The sequence below is a fragment of the Lagopus muta genome, chromosome 3 (genome assembly GCF_023343835.1).
Source record: "Lagopus muta isolate bLagMut1 chromosome 3, bLagMut1 primary, whole genome shotgun sequence".
NCBI lineage: Eukaryota > Metazoa > Chordata > Aves > Galliformes > Phasianidae > Lagopus > Lagopus muta.
This window is the reverse complement of record NC_064435.1, coordinates 19,954,538-19,973,727: the sequence shown is the minus strand read 5'-3', so window position 1 is coordinate 19,973,727 and position 19,190 is coordinate 19,954,538. Positions and strand designations below refer to the sequence as shown.

General features: G+C 36.6%; 1 protein-coding gene across 50 annotated transcripts in view; it reads left to right on the top strand.

Moving 5' to 3' along the window:
• The window catches only part of RIMS2 (regulating synaptic membrane exocytosis 2), a 436,647-nt gene that overhangs the window by 128,417 nt on the left and 289,040 nt on the right, over window positions 1-19,190 (top strand). For 2 of the 50 annotated variants that reach the window (XM_048939029.1, XM_048939022.1), the window contains exon 1: window positions 11,179-11,771. The exons of 44 other annotated variants lie outside the window; for them this stretch is intronic. In XM_048939029.1, coding sequence (XP_048794986.1) covers window positions 11,650-11,771 — 122 coding nt within the window. In that variant the 5' untranslated portion in view covers window positions 11,179-11,649. Of the gene's footprint in view, window positions 1-11,176; window positions 11,772-19,190 lie in introns of those variants that run through there. 4 more of the 50 variants (XM_048939020.1, XM_048939021.1, XM_048939023.1 and 1 more) reach the window with 4 other exon arrangements.

Here is a 19,190-nt window from a genome sequence, read left to right as displayed (position 1 = left end):
AAGCATTGAGCTGATGTCTTTCTTAATTAAAATATTTACATTATGTCTTAACACTTCTAAAACAAAAGCTGTATGATAATGTCAAAGAAAATGAATTCCAGAGGTGTGTGATCATTAGGAAAATATTCTTCTGGTATTCCAATCAGCTGAAGATAGGAGCAACTGAGGACACCATAATTATTATAATGACACGGAAGGAAGATAAATTAGTCTCTCTGAACTGGTTCCCAAGATATGGAATGCTCCAGCTTTTATTCAGTGCATTAAATTACAGCAGAAATTAATAAACAATTCAGTGCATACTTGTGTTCTCTTAGCTCCTGCTTCAGAAGACAAGAAGGCTAATCTTTCTGTCCTTTAGAGAATGACCTAACTTCTAGTTTACATGTACTTGTTTATCACAGATCACCTGGACACTCAGACACACATCACAAGTTTGGAGGCCCTCACAGGTCCAAATCAGTCATCTGAAAGCAGGGATTCTGCAATAAATTTTGTATGATATTGTCTAGATGACTATGTGAATGTATAAAATTAAACTCCAGTTCACATGAAGTGAGAGCCAACATGGCCATGCCGTGAAGATGAACGTAACCGTTATTTTCTTTTTGTCAAGAGGAGCTTTATGATCAAATTGCTCACCAAAAAAGTGTTTGAAGTGTTTGTGTAAAGATTTCATCCAAAGAGGATGATGATAAGTATTTATTTCACAAAGAAGATACTATTTCTGCTAGTTCTCTACCTCTTTACCTGAATGTTTATATTGTCTTAGTTATGACGCAGTGTGCTTTTACGTTGTTGGGAATGATCAATGTTCTGTTGTAGGATTTAATTTTTGCTGTCTGTTTTGTGCTAATCGTGTCTTTTTTGAATTGGTAGAATTTGGAGTGTAATGGTTGTAAGTGGTAACCATCTGAGGAGATGAACTTTCACCTTGTTTAAGTCATGCTGATGTGATAAGTAAAATGTCTGAGAACTTTTAATGCATGTGTTTTTGGCTTCTGTTTTTAATATCTTACATTACTAATCATGCATAAAATTTTGCTAGTATTGTTTTAAATTGCCTTTTGTTTTTTGAAAAATGGAAAGTGAGAATCTCTGATGAAACTGAAGAATAGAAATCTTTTTTTTTTTTTTTTTGAGCAGATGAAGTTTTCAGCAGCGTAGAGGCATTGTTACAAAAATCAATCACATCTCTGTTCTAGGCCAGCACCTCTCGCCTAGTGAGATACACCTCACTGGTGAACCATCCAGAACTGCAAATGAGGCATAAAGCAGGATTCATGTACTGTAATGAGGTTCAAAGAAATAGCAATTGATTGTGAGTCAGGTGAAGGTTAAATTGTGTGAAATATACTACTTTAAAGCATGCATTCTGCAAGGTGTAGCATCTACTGCATATATTGCTTGCTGTGTGAATGGGTTTTGCATTTACTCCTCTGCTTATTCAGCCAGAATGCAATGGCTTACTGTTTCTGCTGGGTAAGTCAGCTATTCCTTTAGGGAAGAAAATTAAGTTTTAGTTAGAGCTTTTCTAACTCTCATTATCTGATTCTTCTATCTTCATAACATTCATTTAAGACTTAAAAAATATTACATCTAAATTCTTCTCTTGCTTGGAGAAGCTGTGGGTGCCCCATCCCTGGAGATGTTGATGGCCAGGTTGGATGGGGCTTTCAGCAACATGAATGAGAGGCAGGTGTCCCTGCCTGTGGCAGAGAACTTGGAACTATGCAGATGATCCTTAAGGTCCCTTCCAACCCATTCTATGATTTTGTGATACTATATTTTTTACTACAAATCTGAAAATGCACAAATGAGTTTATTCCTATCAAAAGCTTAACAGAGATAGCTATTTCAGTAAACTGTCAGACACTCTGAATGAAGTGGGGAACTGATTATAGGTTCGTTCGAAGAGCCAGAATTAATGGGCATTCTTTTATGGAGGGAAACAGATGCATTCTTTCTATAGGAAGACTTCCAGTTCTACAGACATGAAACAAAATTAACGATATGAATGAATTATTTTGGTACGAAGTAGAATCATTAAGGTTGAAAAAGTATTTTCTATATTTATTAGACAAATAGGTGGTTTCTTTTTTATTTGCCAAAAGAAGTTTCTGCCCCAGCAGCTTTTTAGTTTTTTTTTATTTAGAGTTAATTTTGTCCTTGGCCAGGGAAATGAGTCAAAAAACATGCACTTCTAGATTTTAGGGTAACTTTTTTTTAATGTAGGAGATCTGTGGTCAATAAGAATATTGCTAGAAAACATGCAGATCCATTAAATTCATGAGTTATGAGCAATGAGCTGGGAAGGGAAAATGGAAAGGATATGTAACCTGGATTTTCCTTCTGACATGGTATCTGAACACAGTCAAGGCAGGTATTTGAAAGTGTTCTTAGATTTGGCAATAGAAATGCAGTCATAGAAATGCAATAGGCTATATTAATACCTCCTAAATAAGGTACTTATACAAGCATAAGAATGCTTAACTAAACCTTTTTGGGACACTTACAAGTTTTAGTCATATGAATTGTTTTTTACATGTTCCTCTTTTTCTCAGCTTATTATACAGGAAGAAAAACATGGCACATAGGCATCTGTATTTAAAAGGAATAAAACAGTGTTTAATTGGCAACGACAAACTTAAAACTTAGTTTTCAGAACTGACAGTTGAGAGACTTGGGGCTCTTAAGCCTGGAGAAAACTTCAAGGTGACCTTATAGCAGTATTCCATACCTGAAGGGGCCTATATGAAAGCTGGGGAGGGACTTTCTATAAGGGCATGTAGCGACAGGATGAGGGGAAATTACTTTAAACTGGAAGAGGGCAGATTCAGACTAGATGTTAGGAAGAAATTCTTTACTGTGAAGGCGGTGAGATACTGGAACAGGTTGCCCAGTGAGGTTGTGGATGCCCCCTCCTAGAAGCATTCAAGGCCAGACTGGATGGGGCTTTGAGCAACCTGGTCTAGCGGGAGGTTATGATATAACCAATAGCAGGGGGTTGGAACTGTATGATCTTCAAGGTCTCTTCCAACTGAAACTATTCTGTGATTCTAAAATATTGTTTGGAATGTCACTGAATGTATAGTATTGTTGCCAAGATTCTGGAATCCAAAATAATATGAAGTTACACCTTGTGATGTAACAGCATACTGCTGAAGTTGAGTTTTTTTGTTTGTTTTTGAGTTTGTTTGTTGAAAAGTGGAGGTAGAATCTGTTTTATTTAGAAACAGTTTCTACATTTGAGAATTTAATCCAGTATATATGACACTTAAAACAACAAATGATCAGATGCCCATGCAAACCCATCCTGAAACTCTCATACTTCTGTTTTGACATTATCTAATGATGGATGCACATTGGAAGATACAATCAGAAAACTATTGGGCAATAAATGCCCTCATATACTTTACTTATATATACACCTAATATTAGTGACCAATATGTATAATATTAGTTAGTTCATATTCACATAGGGACTGTTTGTTCTAAATTTGCTTAAATTATGAGCAAAGGATAGATCACTGTAGTAACAAAAAGAACTAACTAAGATTTATTCGTAAAAATGCCCTACATTGTAAATATCTGCCACTTTTATCAATATGATCTGTACCTGTTCTGAGTTCTGCAACCATCTGAGAAAGCGGCTTGTTCTTTCTGATTGAATTCACTTGGTCTCCAGTATACATTTTTAAATATATATTGTTTAGGGTATTAGGAAAACTGCTGATGCTGATTACAAACTCTTTCCCTCTGTCCTGTTTTCAGTTGCCTTGCAAACATAAAATGACTCTGGCATTAAGATTTTAGCATTCACAATTTTCACATTTTTCTCCTTCTCAGGTGTGAATCAGAAATAAGACAGTGATGCGTTGTGGTTTAATGTGGCAGGCAGCTGAACACCACACACCCTTTTGCTCACTCTCCCGCTCCCAGTGGGATGCAGGAGAGAATCAGAAAAAAAAAAGGTAGAACTCATAGGGAACTCATAGGCTCAGATAAAACCTATTTTCTAAGACAGAAAAGAGAGAGAGAAATAACAGAAATTAGAGTTATTTATATATGTATGTGTGTGTGTGTGTGTATATATATATATATATATATATATATATATATACACACAAAACAAGTGATATACAGAGCAACAGGATATACAGGTCAACACCCTCTGGCTGATGCCCATCCAGTCTCTGAGCACAGCAGCCCCCCTGGGCAGTTCCCCTCGGTTCTATAGTTTTTCACATGATGTCATAAGGTATGGAGTATGCCTTTGGCCACTTTGGGTCAGCTGTTCTGGTTCTGTCCCCTCCCAGCTCCCTATTGCAGCCGGACCCCTTGCTGGCAAGGCAGTGCAAGAAGCTGAGAAACTGAAATGTTCTTGGCTCTGTACAGCACTGTTCTGCAACAACTAAAGCATCAGTGTGGCATAAAGTATCAGCATTGGTTTTCTCCTAAAGCCAAAACATACCATTATGCCAGACCCTATAAAAAAAATCTCTGTCCCAACTGAAACTAGGGTATGGAGTCACAGCAACAGGGCTAGATACAAGGCCCTGTAAGCTGCTTTCTTCTGTATTTTATGAAGTGCCCCAGCAATAGAAGCTTTTGGTTTAACTGTGCAAATTGTATATATTGTATAATCTTCAGAAGAGTGAGAAGGACAGAGATATGAGAAATAATTAAAATTAAACATTTTGTGTAATTATTTTCAGCTATTCTATGTTTTATCATATTTAAAATTTCCCGTATTGTCTTTCAGCTAATGTATTAAAGCGAATTCCGTGGAGAGGTTTTTGAAGCCATAATCTATATTGAGAAAAGTAACCAATAAATGAAATTTACTCCTGTTAAAAATAGCTTTAAGATAATTGTTATGAAAGGGATGACTGGTTGAGAGTCCACTGACTTGAAGAAGGAGAACTGTTGTGCTAGAGTCTATAACCATGAATAATTTTCATATTTGTCCAGTTTTTTGCTTTTTTTTTCTATCTTACTCATCTTGAAATGCGCAGTTGGTGTGGTCAGTGCCAGTTAGGATGTATCCACGCTGGGCCTAACAGCAGGATTTCCCAGCTGAACATATGGCACATTTCCTACTATCTGCAAATAAGGAGCAAAATCAGAATTAGCATTGTGTTATCTGAGTTTCCAAAAATGTAGATTTTTTTAACACTGAGATTATTTATTGAACATTGATATCTTTTTAACAGTGAGGTTTGACAAGTCTTCATTTTTTTTTTCCTTTCACAGATTTAAAGTAAGCCATAATCTGTCAAAATAAGATAAAATCTGAGTTTCCTGTATACTGACTATATAGGTAAAGCCATGTGTCATGGTTTAGAAGGTTTAGAAAGTTTTAAAAGCCATATTAATCAGTAGATCACAACTAATACAGTCTTCTATTTAGGCTATGAGGAGATACAGGGAAGTGAAGCAGAATTTCAGCACATGATTTAGGGACAGTTGGCACTTTTCTGCTTAGGAAGTGCAAGGCACTTCTAGAATCTTATGTCAAGACTTGGCCTTTTGGGCTGATGAAGTCTACACTCATCAGTTTTCTTTGGAGTTTGTCCATGTTGAGATTAATTGGGTCTTTCTCCTACAATGATGCTGATTTTCACACAACTTGTGAAATTCAAGTATTTTAATATTTATATCTCTTTTTGCAGTTTGGCTGAAATTAACTGTTATCCTCAGTCATGGCAGTGGATGATGATATAGATAGAAAAAGCAGACAGACTACCCAGATTTCAGAGTTTTCTATCTCTGCGTTCAAAAATATGTAACTTAGGCTATTGGAGAGGATAGATTATTATTATATGGAGGAATGGGAGGAAGGTGAAGAACTATTTTTGGAAAGAAGGACATTGAAAAGAATTATACAAATATGGAAATAAAGAAATGTGAAAGATATTGTAATAAAAACACAAACAAGAAATACCTATGAGTTTTAATGGTTGGATACTCAGATGAACATACATTTGCTGACATTACTGTAATTGTTACTGGATATTTTTTGTGATGAGGTTTGGTGTCTTAGCTGGAATTTCCATATCTTCCATCTTAGACCTGTGACCTGACTACCAGGGAATAAAATCAGTATCACTTTTCCATTCTCAATAAATGTTTAACTCAGTGAATTAAATAGTTCTTTGAATATTTAATTGTTTTATGGGAAAGAGAACTGCCTGAACGGCAAAAGTAGATTCCATTTGGATTAACCAAGAGGACGTTGATGTGGACTTGCTGGGCATATCTGAGGAAGGTAAAAGAGAAAGTTGGGACTCAGTTTTCTGTGTTCCCAGGAATTGTTCTAAGTGCCGGACTTCCTGTAATAAAAAGAAAGGTTTGTTTTGAATGGCTGCTCCCGCACCAGCTCAAGAAGTGGATTCGTTGTTGGAACTCTTGAGCAGAGACTGATGCTTCACTGCAGCCTGGATTTAGGTAGTTTTATCCTTCTGGGATTGGGGCTTTATCTACGTCCCTCTCTTTACTATTTATAATCCTAAATACTCAGAGTACTGGCTTCTATGATTTCTGTGCATGTGTGTTTAAATTTCAATTGATGATTTTGTCTTAGTGCCTGAAAATCTCTTATGTGAAGCTGAACCTTTGCACACTGATGTGTGCTTTACACCTGAAAGTCTGACTGCATTTTATTTTCAGTAGCTAAGTGAAATGTCCATTCTAATACTGAATTAAGTTAGTTTTTTAAAATCACATCCAACTTTGGAGCATTGGTTTGCTAATCTGACCCCAAACTAGTAGTTACTGAAGTACTAACAGTAATAATATAACAGTGGGCAATGTGCAAGGCCACTCCTTTTGACTTACTGTTTGAAAAGTATTTGTTAAGGTGTTTTTTTCTGTCATAGTGAAAGTGGTCCAAATTTTTTTACCTGAAGTATTTAGATGTTTCTTTAGGGAAGATAAGAGAGCAATGATATATGCATTATAGTGATTTATGTATTGTTAGTTACCCAGTTTTATTAGTGTCCAGATAAAAAAAAATGTATGTTTCACTTACTGTACATTAAAAAAAAAATGGTAACTCCCAAATTCAAAACAACTGATGGAATCAAGCCATATCTAGTAAAAAAAGAAGGGAAATTATTCAAAATTGTATTTCATAATGTCTTTTGTCAGAGAATGATCTTACATTCCTTTTAAGACCTTATTTTAATGAGTTTGCATGTCTTCAACTTGCTTAAGCTACAACTTTCTTTGAAATGGTTTTCTGTGTGGCTGTCATGAAGAAGTGATGCCAATAAGTAATGTTCAAGATGACGTATTTGTACATATTGTCAAGTTTCTTTGTATAATAGATTTAAGAGCTTTCTGAATTCTAGCATCAACAGTAAGGTTAATCTTATATTTGAACTATAAATTTTTTTGTAAGTTGAAAAATAGCCACGCGTACTTGGGAACCTTCTGAAAGAACCTTTCTTCCTGTTTGTAGCTGGACAGTGTTTATAAAGTTTCAGCTTGGCTAAAGAATTTAGTATCTGTATGAATGTAAGTGGAGCCGGCTTTATGAATAAAATGAGCCTTTCCCAGGCTTTCCTTTTCATTTTGAAATGGGCCATTTCAATCAAGTAGTTTTGCAGACTATCTTAGACTTGTTTTTCCTGTTCTTTACAGGAACAAAATCCTTAAAGCATTTTCTTTTCATAGCTATGAAATCCTTTTCAAAAATGAGTCATTTAAAAATTTATTAAGAAGTGTGTGTACCTAAGTGTCCTCAAATGTTAGGAAAGGCCAGAATCACGAACCCTAATGTTTTGATTACCTTTAACGTGTAGAAGTACAGAATAGGGACTGTTTTGGAAAAAAAAAAAAAAAAAGCTTTTTGATGTTGGACCTACTTTTCTTTCAGTGTATGTATTGGAGTTTCAGAATGTGTGACTTGAAGAAGTGAAAAGGAGATCTCAAGTAGAAAGGAAGTTAAATATCAAATGGGAAAAAAATATTGCTACCTTTCCCAGAATTCTTACACAACGCTTCCAACATGAGAGTGCAGAGGATATAATTTTTCAGAAATGAACCTAAATCACTCTGCCCTTCACCATGGGAAAATATCCCAATACAAAACATGCTGAAACATTTCAGGATCACTATAAGGGTTGGAATAAGGTAATTAGCGCTGGCACTGGTTTATTAGCATGCAGGACATAAATGGTATAAGTGGTTCTATGGACTTCATTCTTTGTCAGTTCCATTCTGGTTCTGAGAAGATGTGCGTTTCAGAGGGAACAACCCACTCTGCTCATTCTCCTTTATTCTGTCCCCTCCGTTCTTCTGCGATGTTCTTGTTATGCCAAATGCTTTCTTCATTCTTCTTGGCCCAAACGATTACTTTCTCTCTAAGAAGAGAGTTTAGTAAGAAGTCTACCTTACAAAGTTAATATAATAAATGTGGGAAGGAATTATGTCTTGGCCAAAAGGACCTCTGTGAGATCAAAAATAAAGATCAGGAAAGGAACTTGTTTGTTTTTCTGTAGCATATTTATATTTTGAAGTTTCAATATATATATATATGCATGTATATATATATCTATATATCTATTTGACAGTAAGTTCAGTCTTGATCGAAAATTACTGGTGTACAAAAATGAACAGGTGTACAAAAATGTACAAAAACCCCCACATCATTATAGTTGAGTTTTCTTCTGTTTGCAACTGTGGAGCATATGCCTTTAAAAATGTATCCCCTTTTATCTTTTTTGAATTAACCAATATCTTTGCTTGAGTAAATGCTATTGATTCTTTACTCCAAAATAAAATGAAAATCTGAGAAATTTTAAATATATATCCTATATCTCAGTAGCTTTGATGCAATTTTACAGATGGTATCCTACGACTTCTGTATTGGGTGCATTAAAAAGAGCATGGCTAGCAGGTCAAGGAGGTGATCCTCCCTCTTTACTCTGTCCTACTGAGGCCTCGTCTGGAATACTGTGCCCAGTTCTGGGCTCCTCAGTTTAAAAAAGACAGGGATCTTCTAGAGGGAGGCCAGCAGGGGGGCACAAAGATGATGAGGGGCCTGGAGCATCTCCTGTATGGGGAAAGGCTGAGAGACCTGTGGCTTTTCAGCCTGCAGGAGGGAAGGCTGAGAAGGGACCTCATAACTGTTCATAAATACCTAATGGGTGGGAGCCAAATGGATGGAGCTCTTTTCAGTGTTGTGGAGCAATGGGATGAGGGGCAAAGAGTTAAAACTGGAAGTTGCATAGAAACGTCTTTACTGAGAGGGTGACAGAGCACTGAAACAGGCTGCCAGGAGATGCTGTGGTGTCTTCCTCTGGAGGTATTCAAAACCCTCCTGGACACTTTCTTGTGCGACCTGCTGAAGGGAACTGCTCTATCAGGGGGGTTGGACTGGATTATCCCCACAGTTCCCTTTAATTGCTACGATTAAGTGACTCTGTGAAAAATTTCTGTAATACTTCAATATCTGAAAATGAAGACACAGGTGAAAGTCGAATATCTGGAACTTGTTTGCAACTACAAGAAAATTTTGACTTTGATGACCACGCACAAGTCACACAGAAAATTGAAGCACATGTTCAAATATTGGTCTTGTAGTTACTGCATGGTCAGCATTGACTCCATCCCGTTATACAGTGCATATGCCGCTAATAATTACTTGAATAACCTGAATCATTTGTAGCAAGATGATTCCATTTCTTGCAGCAGATTTGTAAATGTTGTCATTCAGATGCAATTATATAAAGGCAAAATTTCCTATATAACAAACAAGAATTTCCTTGTAATATGGACAAGGTTTGGTTACCAACTGTTAAGTTTTCATTTTAGTATACCACAGTAGCCCTAAATAATCAGTAGTTCCTTCTCTAGTAAGTCAATGATTTTCTAGACAGGTATCTTAGTGATTTTAACCAGATGATGTAACTACGTTTCTCAAATAGAAATGTTTCCAGTATGCAATAGGAATAAATGCAGAGATTGAAAACTGTTTTGTGTAATACTTGGTAGATTTTTGTGCAAAAATAGGAATATTTGGCAATAATTCTGCTAGTTAATATTTTCTCTGTTCTTTTTTGACACATCAAAAAAGATGTTGACAGGAATATCCCTTTCGGAAGGGCCTGTAGTTGAATTTGTTCCTGTTTCTTTATTTCTTCTATTTCTTTTTCCTTGAAAAGTGGAGCTGTAGCTGCCATTCTTCTGGCCAAAGAAGCCTGGATAAGAACTCCCTTCTGAGCACATCAAAAGAGCACTTTAATTAGCTGGAAGGTTGCTTATTCTTATATCTACCAGGATTAAAATTGCTTTCACTGAAGAACTTTTGTAATGGTCCTCATTTTCTGTTGGTTTATTTGGAAATTTTGTAATTAGTGCTCAGATGTTAAAAGCTGTGCATAGAAGTTGAGATTTTTTGAGGGAAATCTTCTCAATAGTTATTTTTCAATTTGATGGTAGAATATATTCTGTATTGTTATGTAATGTTATCCTCTAATCTGGCACATGTATGGAAAGAAAAGAGGAAAAAATAGGCTTTGTAGTCAGGGATACTTATTTTCTGTACTTTCAGGGGTTTTCACCATGCATGTTGTGTGGCAGAATTTTATTACTGTCCTCTATTAAAAGCTGTTTAACTTCCTATCCTGTATCTCCACCAAAGCAGAGGCTTCTAAAACAGTGGAGAGTTTTCCTGGGAGTAGGCAGGTATGAAGCACCAGGGACGTGATTGATTTTGCTTAGTTCTATCATGGTTGATTCTGTGCAATACACTTTTAAAGGGTGCTGATGACTTATTACAGATAGAAGGATAGATAGGAATGCAGATATTCCTTTTGGTGATTTTTCAAGTTTTGGACTTGATGTTTCAGTACAGGACCTTGCAGAGCAGTTAGGTGTGGGATGTGTGCTGTTTGTCTCAGCCATGAATTGGTATTACATTTAAATATTTGCAGTGAAAAGCCTGTTATCTCATGTAAGGTACAGTATAGCTTTTCAGAAGAGACAGAGTCTATTGTTACAGTCTCTGCTACATGTTATTTACAATATGAAGAATGTTTTTAGAGTCGTCTTTCTGAACTGTGCATTTGAAAAAAAAATTGCCTTTACATTAAAAAAAGAGAAAGAAAAAGACTTGCATACACAGTCACCGGTGTTAGTCATTTTACAGGGGAGGGAAGGAGGAAAGGAGGAGGGGAAGATGCAGAAATCCTCCTCCTCTTGGAGAGTATAGTAGCAGTGTGAGGATGCCTTGTCCTCATTTTTATTACTTCTGAGATTTTATTGCTGGCAGCCAGATGTGCTGAAACTCCTGACGACAGCATCTATTCACTACGTGTTTTTAATAGGCTTAGAGAAATATGAGTAGCGTACATGAAAGCAGGTCAGCTTCACACTTCAGCTGGGAATGCCCAAAAAGCTTGCTGCTGTTTAGAATTCTTGCTACAGTCAGGAGAAAGCCGCACGGGTGCTAAATCTTCTACGACTGAATTAGAAGAATAATGACTGTACAATTAACTATCAGCCCCTGCTCACTTAGGCACAGTTTTTACAGAGATCAGGAGAAATATGGAACTTGATTGGCATGTTTGCATTTGATGGCGTGTACAAAATAGGTGACTTTTAAGACAGGTGGTGAAGAAAAATAGAAGGAAAGAGAAAATGCAATTTGAGACACTGCGCCAGGTCTGCAATTCTGTTTTATCTCATTTTCATGGGGTTTTCTCATCCCCTCCAAATATTTTACAAAATGATCTTTTTGGACAAACGCTGAACAACACGAGGTGAGTAGAAATGAAACATATTTCCCTTACTGTTTTTATGCCTAGGCTGATAGTAATCTATTTGCATGCTTTTCTGTACGATACCTTTATAATTACACCCTTAGATATTAACATTTTTATGGTAGCAACAACTCTGTTCTGTTGGTGCTTTTCTGTTTTATGTAAGGATTTGAATGAGAACTCAGGCTGCAGAAATAAAACCTGCACAGATAGAATAAAACAGTCAAGATGGATATGTATCTTTCAAAAACATTAGCTGCGATTAGCAGCTAGCATTATTAGCTATAATCCTTAAAGCATATTAAATATTCATAAACAAATTTGTCTGAGAAATTGATTTCTGCACGGATGTGGCAGTGAAAGGATTAAATGCTCAAAGATGTGCTTGTTTAACAACGTATAATTTGTTGGAAGATGTAAATTAGCAGTCCTGCATGCCATTTGCAAAACAGGCAGAAAGCAGTTTCTTATTTTTAGAGAGCTTGGATTCTGTGTGTGATGCTCTTCAATAATCTTTTTAACTAGCCAAATTACAGCTGCTCAGTGGATGCTTTGCAGTAGGTCAGTCAGCTCTGTAGGCTATTCTTTTATGTAGAGCTATTTTGTGGAAATGAGAAATGATAGAGAGAAGTTGTTGTTTATTTGTGTCAGATGGTTATTAAATTGCTTTCTTAGCTTTATATCTGAGAGTAAATGGAATTAATAGCAACTCATTTTTCTTGCATTATTCAGAGAAGATGGGCTGTAATACTGATGTTTGGAACTTTTTCATGCTGCTATTAAATATTAACTGTAAAAATGATTAAGAATTATCTCAAAAAGGTAGTGAGTGCAGATCAGGGAGAAAATGAATCCTGTGGGTTTTTATAAAGATAGTGCACTGATGGAAACATTCTGGAAAAAGGGGGGAAGTAATATTGCAGAGACTATATCCAGCATTTTAATCTTCTCTCTATCTGTGGGAGAAATCCCTTTTAAATGGGATATTCTTTCTTGAATACGATGGTATTTGTACTTAATACTTCAGAAAACTGTTATTTCCCAGAACATTGTTCAAAGGATTCTCTCCTTACTGCTGATGGCTTTCTTTAAATAAATATTGTAATTTTTTTTTTTCTTTTTTTTTCTTTTTCATTTACTGCTTTCAACTTTGAGTGCCTCAGCTGTGAATTTTCAGTCAGGCACGCAGAGCCGTGCAGTCAGATTTAGTAATCAGTTTCAGCTTAGTGAATTAAGATTTTTCTTAGATACAAATGAAATCTGTGTTCAATGAGAATTTTCTTACATCCCTTCACTGTGCTGTGAAGTATTTGAAGCTTGACAAAATGGAGCAATAATTCCTATATATTATCAACCGTGATTGCAGAGCAGTGCCTATTTCCAAGCGCACAGTTTCAGGCCTGCAGTAACCAAGCCCTTAGCAACTGTTACAGTTGTCTGCAAACCAGTTCCTGCTTCTCTGGGTACGGTGTTGCAGATTGAAGTGCATGCATTCTGCAGATCAGTGTTCATGCTTTTCCTTAATTTTTTACAGATACGTGTACATGGTGCTTTTAGGGGCAAGTCTCAGGCAAAAGCTGCAAGCTACAGCATTTTCAATGGAAGTGACATCAAAGAAATATTTTATTGCATTTGTGGTGCCTGAGATTAGAGTTACATTTATTTGAGCAGACCAGCAAAGAAGAAAGGATTACCAGGAAACCCAGCCTACTGCCTGGTATGGGCTGTCTTGTGTAGCATGAGAATATTTCTGCATTTAAAAGAAGCTCCATAGGGTTTTTCTGCTTTTGGCTCAAGAAAACGTGCTATTTTTTAACGATATGCACCACTAATTGTGAGAGACAAGTTAGCTGTCTGTGTTCTCTAAGTTAAACTTTTCTTTTTGGAAGTTATCTGAGGTTGTGAAACAAATATATATCTTCTGTATTCTGAATAAGTACCACTATTTTAAATTTGGTCACGATTAAAGGGCTTTTGAGTACTCACTGCAAAGTTTTGCCTACATTTAATTTGGAGGGTTCACCTTTCTGCTGCCATATTGACTAAAAATTCTATTTTAGTTTTTCCAATTATTTCAATGTAGTATATATTTTAGGTAGATTTTTCACTTAGATTTGCACAGTTAATGTGTCTCTTAGAACCTTACTGTTTGTGCATTAGGAGTTCAAGTTTCAGGACTGTGGTAACAGTTCTGAAAAAACAATACCTTTGGAATGCCTTTAGAAAACAAAAATCACCTTAAACATGTAAAAGATTCTGCTTTATCAAGGTTTATCATGCTCTATCTCTTTGGGCTCTGAAGTGAAATATTTATTCAGACTGAAAAGAGATGACTTTCGCTTTTTCGGTTTTATTTTCAGCCTGTTTTCATATCTAAAAAGTAAAAGTCAGAGTCCTGAAAGATAACAGCTGACATGAAGCACAGAATGATTAACTGCCGGTATACTGTGCAGTAATGTAAGAAAACATGCTGTTGCATATTAATAACATAGCTGGTAATGGAATATAGCACGGAAAGTCATAGGGAAGTTCAGACGCTGTGATTTCGTTTCAAGAAAAGCAGCCATCGTGGCCTCAGTATTCTGGTATTATGCTCAGCATTAGCAGGAATATATATTAAACTGTTTTTTATCGCTTTAAACTGAACCTTATATCAGTTTGATTTTTATTGCGTATTGTTTGTGTTACAATCATTGATGTGAGAAGATCCATACAATATTAAAGTCCTTGTGAGTTACATTAATTTTACCATGCAAATGGTCTTAGCCTCTGCTAGCAGCCTCAGCTGGAGGAATATTGCAGTTCAGTTCCCTTTTGCCAGCTCCACGGCAGCACTTTCCAGTCAGATGCTGTGGGCATAGGAGTGTGATCCCCTGGGCCTCCTCCAGCCCTGTTCAGCTCTGGCCCACAGCTCCAGCTGGGGCTGCTGAGGGGCCAACAGCTCATGGCCTGCTGCCTTTGCCTGCCTCGTACAGCGCTGTGTCCTGTGCCATCGAGTGCTGCCATGGGAAACCAATTCAAATAACCGAATGTCAGGAAGCCACGAGAATTGTTCTGTATTCTTGGCACATGGCACATGACTAGTTTGGGGAATGAAGTCTTCGTGTGTCTGGGAAGAGAAAGGTTTGGAGAAAAGTTAGGAGGGCTTTTCTTGATTCTGAAAGCATACCATGTGCTTAGTTTTCATCCAAATTCTAAGGCAGCATCTAAAGAGGCTTTGGATTTTTGAACTCCAAAATGTTTCTGATGACTTCAGCTGACATCCTTGTCATTCAGATGAGTAAAGGGAATGAAATAAAGTTTTAAAATGTCTGTGAAAACTTCTAATTATCAGATATGTGTGATTTCTCGATTGTCGTTCTCCATTTGGAGTTCAGGATACAAATACTGTGCTGTCAGATGCTTTATTTGTAGCAGCACGCTTTGAGAAGTCATAATAGCTTTGGGCAATATTCAGATTAACACATCACTGCATAATGGCGAGTAGCCTTTGTGACTAAAATTGATGCAAAGTGCATGGAGGAGTATCACTCCAATTTTACCTTTAAGATAGATATTAGCAAGCTTTCTCCTAAGAATGAAAAGCAGTGGATTTTTCCCACCTCATTTTTCCCACAGCGTGTTATTATTTCTTGTGTTAGAGCTGTGTGAAGGTGAGTTTGTTGTACAGGTTGGCCACACAGGGGCATAAGATAACTAATACATTCTGCCCTGAAATAGTACCAAGGTTTTTCTCACCTGTACACAAATTCTGATTACAGTAGCGACTCGGGAATGGTCCGTGTTTTGAAATTAAGCACACCTAGTTTAAAAAAAAATCCTGTATTTTATCCCAGTAAATTAAACCCCAGTGTTTTTAGAGATTCTTTTGTGTTTGTACTGCTTGACCCCCTTGGCAAGTGTCTTTTACATTAGCATGCTGATTTTCAAAAGGTTACTAAATACCTAAAGTATTACTTTGTTCATAAAACCAGATATGTACATAGAAAATACCATACTAGCAATAAAATATGGTTTATTTTCATGATCTAATTTTCAGTTTTGTTTCCTGAATATACCTATGAGCTATTTACTAATGCTCCACTTTACAATTAAAGCAGCGCATGATGTCAAGAATTACTGGCACAGAGATTTGTTATTCATCATGGCGCAATTAATGATTACTTTGACATTGAAGGAAAAAGATCATTTTCTGTTCCTAGTTGGGAAACAAATTTGTGGAGATTTTGTGGAGATATTTCTGCACAGCAGTCTTTTTTTCCCGACTCTGTAAAAGTTCAGTGAAGGAAGGGGTTTGCAGTAATTTTACAGGTGTGTTGCTTTCACATGGTTATTAATCCAAGAGTCGAGGATAAAAAGACACTGATGGCACTTAAAGTCTGTTGTCCGTATTCTGACATAAAAAAAGTGAATAATAACTGAAATTACCTCTCATCTTATTTAGAATGGAGTTTGTCTGTAAGTACCTTTAAAAATGCACTTTCCTGGGACTTTCAATTCCCTACTAGATTTATATAATACTGTCTTAAAACATTTCCTGAAGTTTACAGCTGGTGAGCTTTATCAGCTGAAAAAGCCATACAATGGTAGAAAAAATCCCGAACTTTTACTTGTTTTCCTTCTCTTTATATACATTTTTTTTCCTTAGTGAGTTAGAGGCATGACAAAGCTACTTCCCCCCACTCTGGTTCAACTGTTTGTGTGTTAAAGCAGACTCAAACAGGACTGGGCTGAGAACAGCCCTAGATCTCTGTATCGTGTCAGAGAGGCTGGCCATGTCAAATGATCCTCAATTTTTTTTTTTCATCTGAAATTATTGGTATAAACCATATTTGGATGAACCCCTATGCATATATATAAACATGAGAAGACTCACTGTGGCAGCAAGCTGTGTATGAAGTGCAGAAAGAAACCTTTCTGGTTTTGTTTACTAGTTTCCTTTGTTTCCCATGAAAAGCAGCTCTCAGAATGTGGAGAACCTTTTTACTTCTTCTTCTTCTTGTAAGTAATTTCAAAAATTACAAGTTTTTGGATTACCAAAACACCCAACTAAACAACAACACAACAACCCAATGAAGTGCTAGCAGACAGAAGAGGTGAGGGAGCTTGGCGATGAAATCAATGATTATGTTTGGACTTTTTTTGCACCTTCGTCATGCATCTTTCGCACAGAGCACTGTGTCCTCTTTGAGCTGTGAATGAGTTATATTTAACACCATCCATCCTTTGCCTCTTAATTTGCTACTTCAGGAGAAAGTGAGGCAAGTAGCATGAGTATTTTACTTTTCTCATTCTCATCTTTGTTTCCCTTGGAAGAAGCAACTGAACATGCTAGCTTGCCCTGAAGCTATTTCTTTTTGGGAAGAAGTTCCGTACTTCATCCTGTTTTGGCAGTTGTTGGTTTTTGGCTTGTTTTTTAAATCCCTGTTTCTAGGAAAAGAGTCTGATTACAGATATTTTCAGAGAGAGAAAACTGAGATTTCCTTACAGAACCATCTCTCTTCCTATCTCTTCCAACTCTAGAGAGAGATACCTTCTGTTACTTCCACCTCAGTTGCTACAGATTTAATAAAGTGACATATGCTTCCTCCATGAATCTCACAGAGCTGGGATATTTGCAGCCGGAATGGGTTTCTCTCTGTTCTCGTTGTGCATCAGCTGCTGTTATCTGATGATGGTAATAATATCTTACCTGGCATATGATCGAAGCTCCAATCAGGAAGGAAAAAGAAGAGTGTTCAGATATGGACGATTTACCACAATTGAGATAGTATGTTAAATTCACAAATTTAAATCATCCTAAATTTGAAACTAATCAAACATGCCTTAAAACTTGATTTTTTTTTTTCTTTTTTTTTTCTCACTTGCAGAAATCTAAGCTCTATTTGAGTTGTCAGCTACAACATCTTTGGTCAGAATGTATGGAAAGAAATCCCTCCCATTCTTGAATAACTCTAAATCCATGTAATTCCTAGGAACATCTCCATGAGATGTGAATATTATCTAATTTTTCCATGCACACATTCCAAGAGACATCCAGAACTGGCCATGACCCTTTTATGAGCTACTAAATCCATCTGGTGGTAGATATCAAGCTGTGGTGACTGAAGGACTTAGAGGCCACAGCTTGCCATTTTGTCCTTATTTAGGGTGTTGTCACTCCTGTAAAAGTGGCCTGGATGCATTTTCAGTCTGTTTCTCACTGCCTCGGCTTAGAGTTTAGCATACAGGTACAAAGCAAAGGCAGTAAGCCAAGCCATATGCTATAGCTAGTCACATGCATATTCATAAATATTTCAATTTTACCACCTGTATAATCAGAAAATCCTGGTGAGGAGTTCCAGCACCAGCTCCTGCAGCCCCTGCTGAGTCCTGGAAGCAGTGAGAAGGAGGAGGACAACTCCTGTTGGTATGGACCCTCCTGCCAATCTCCTTCTTTCTGTTTTTTTTTTCTGTTTTTGATCTTCTTAGCACTGCGTGATTCATGAGAAGAAGAAGTTTAGAGGGGTAAACACACTTATTTAAACCTCTCCAATACTATCTCAACTTAGAGATGAACAGAGTGTCACACATAAAATTTTAAACTTTGGATGTGTAGGATAAATGGGAAGGATAGAAGAGAACAGAATGGCAGCTGAGTGCTTGTTGCCTTTCTCTAGGGACACTGTGATCCTACCAGCTACTGACTAAGGACCTCACATCCCTTTAGATGTCCCACACTATCACTAAAACTGAAAAGTTATTGGTATCTAGGCTTCAGGTGTTTTACAATGATACAAAGAATAATAAATAATATTGGTCCTTGATAAAACTGTGACATCTAAGATGAGTAATGGAGATGGCAGCTTCATTTTAGCCATGCCTGTAGATATGGTGTTTGGACAAGAAATTGGAAGTATTTTAAGTCCTTGACTTCACTTCAACATGTGTTTTGCAATGGAGGGGCAAAAGAAACTTTCTGGTAGCTACCTTTTCATTTCTGTTTTTGTTTTTTTTTGTGTTTTTTTTTTTTTTTTAGTCTGACAAATAATTTGAGAATAATAGATGAAATAAAGATCTTACTTATCAGAGAAGTTTGTCCCAAATCTGTCTAAGTATGACAATGACTAAAGATTGAATTGTTAAAACATAACATTTATTGGTTTTAGAACAAGAATCAGGTTGGATTTACCTTGTCAAAGGTTGAGTGAAATTACATGCTGTATTTATAAGGCTGAAATATGTCTTCATTTTCAGAGCCTTTTCTGTTTGCAACTTTTGAGTTATCTGTCTGATGAAGATATACTTCAGATTCTCATCGTATTCAAGATATTTTTTGTAATGAAACTTAATCAGTGTTTTCAAGAAATTAGTTTTTGTTTCATATCTCGCAGATTGTAACAGCCATTAATATTATAATCTGTTCAAAGGTGCACAGAC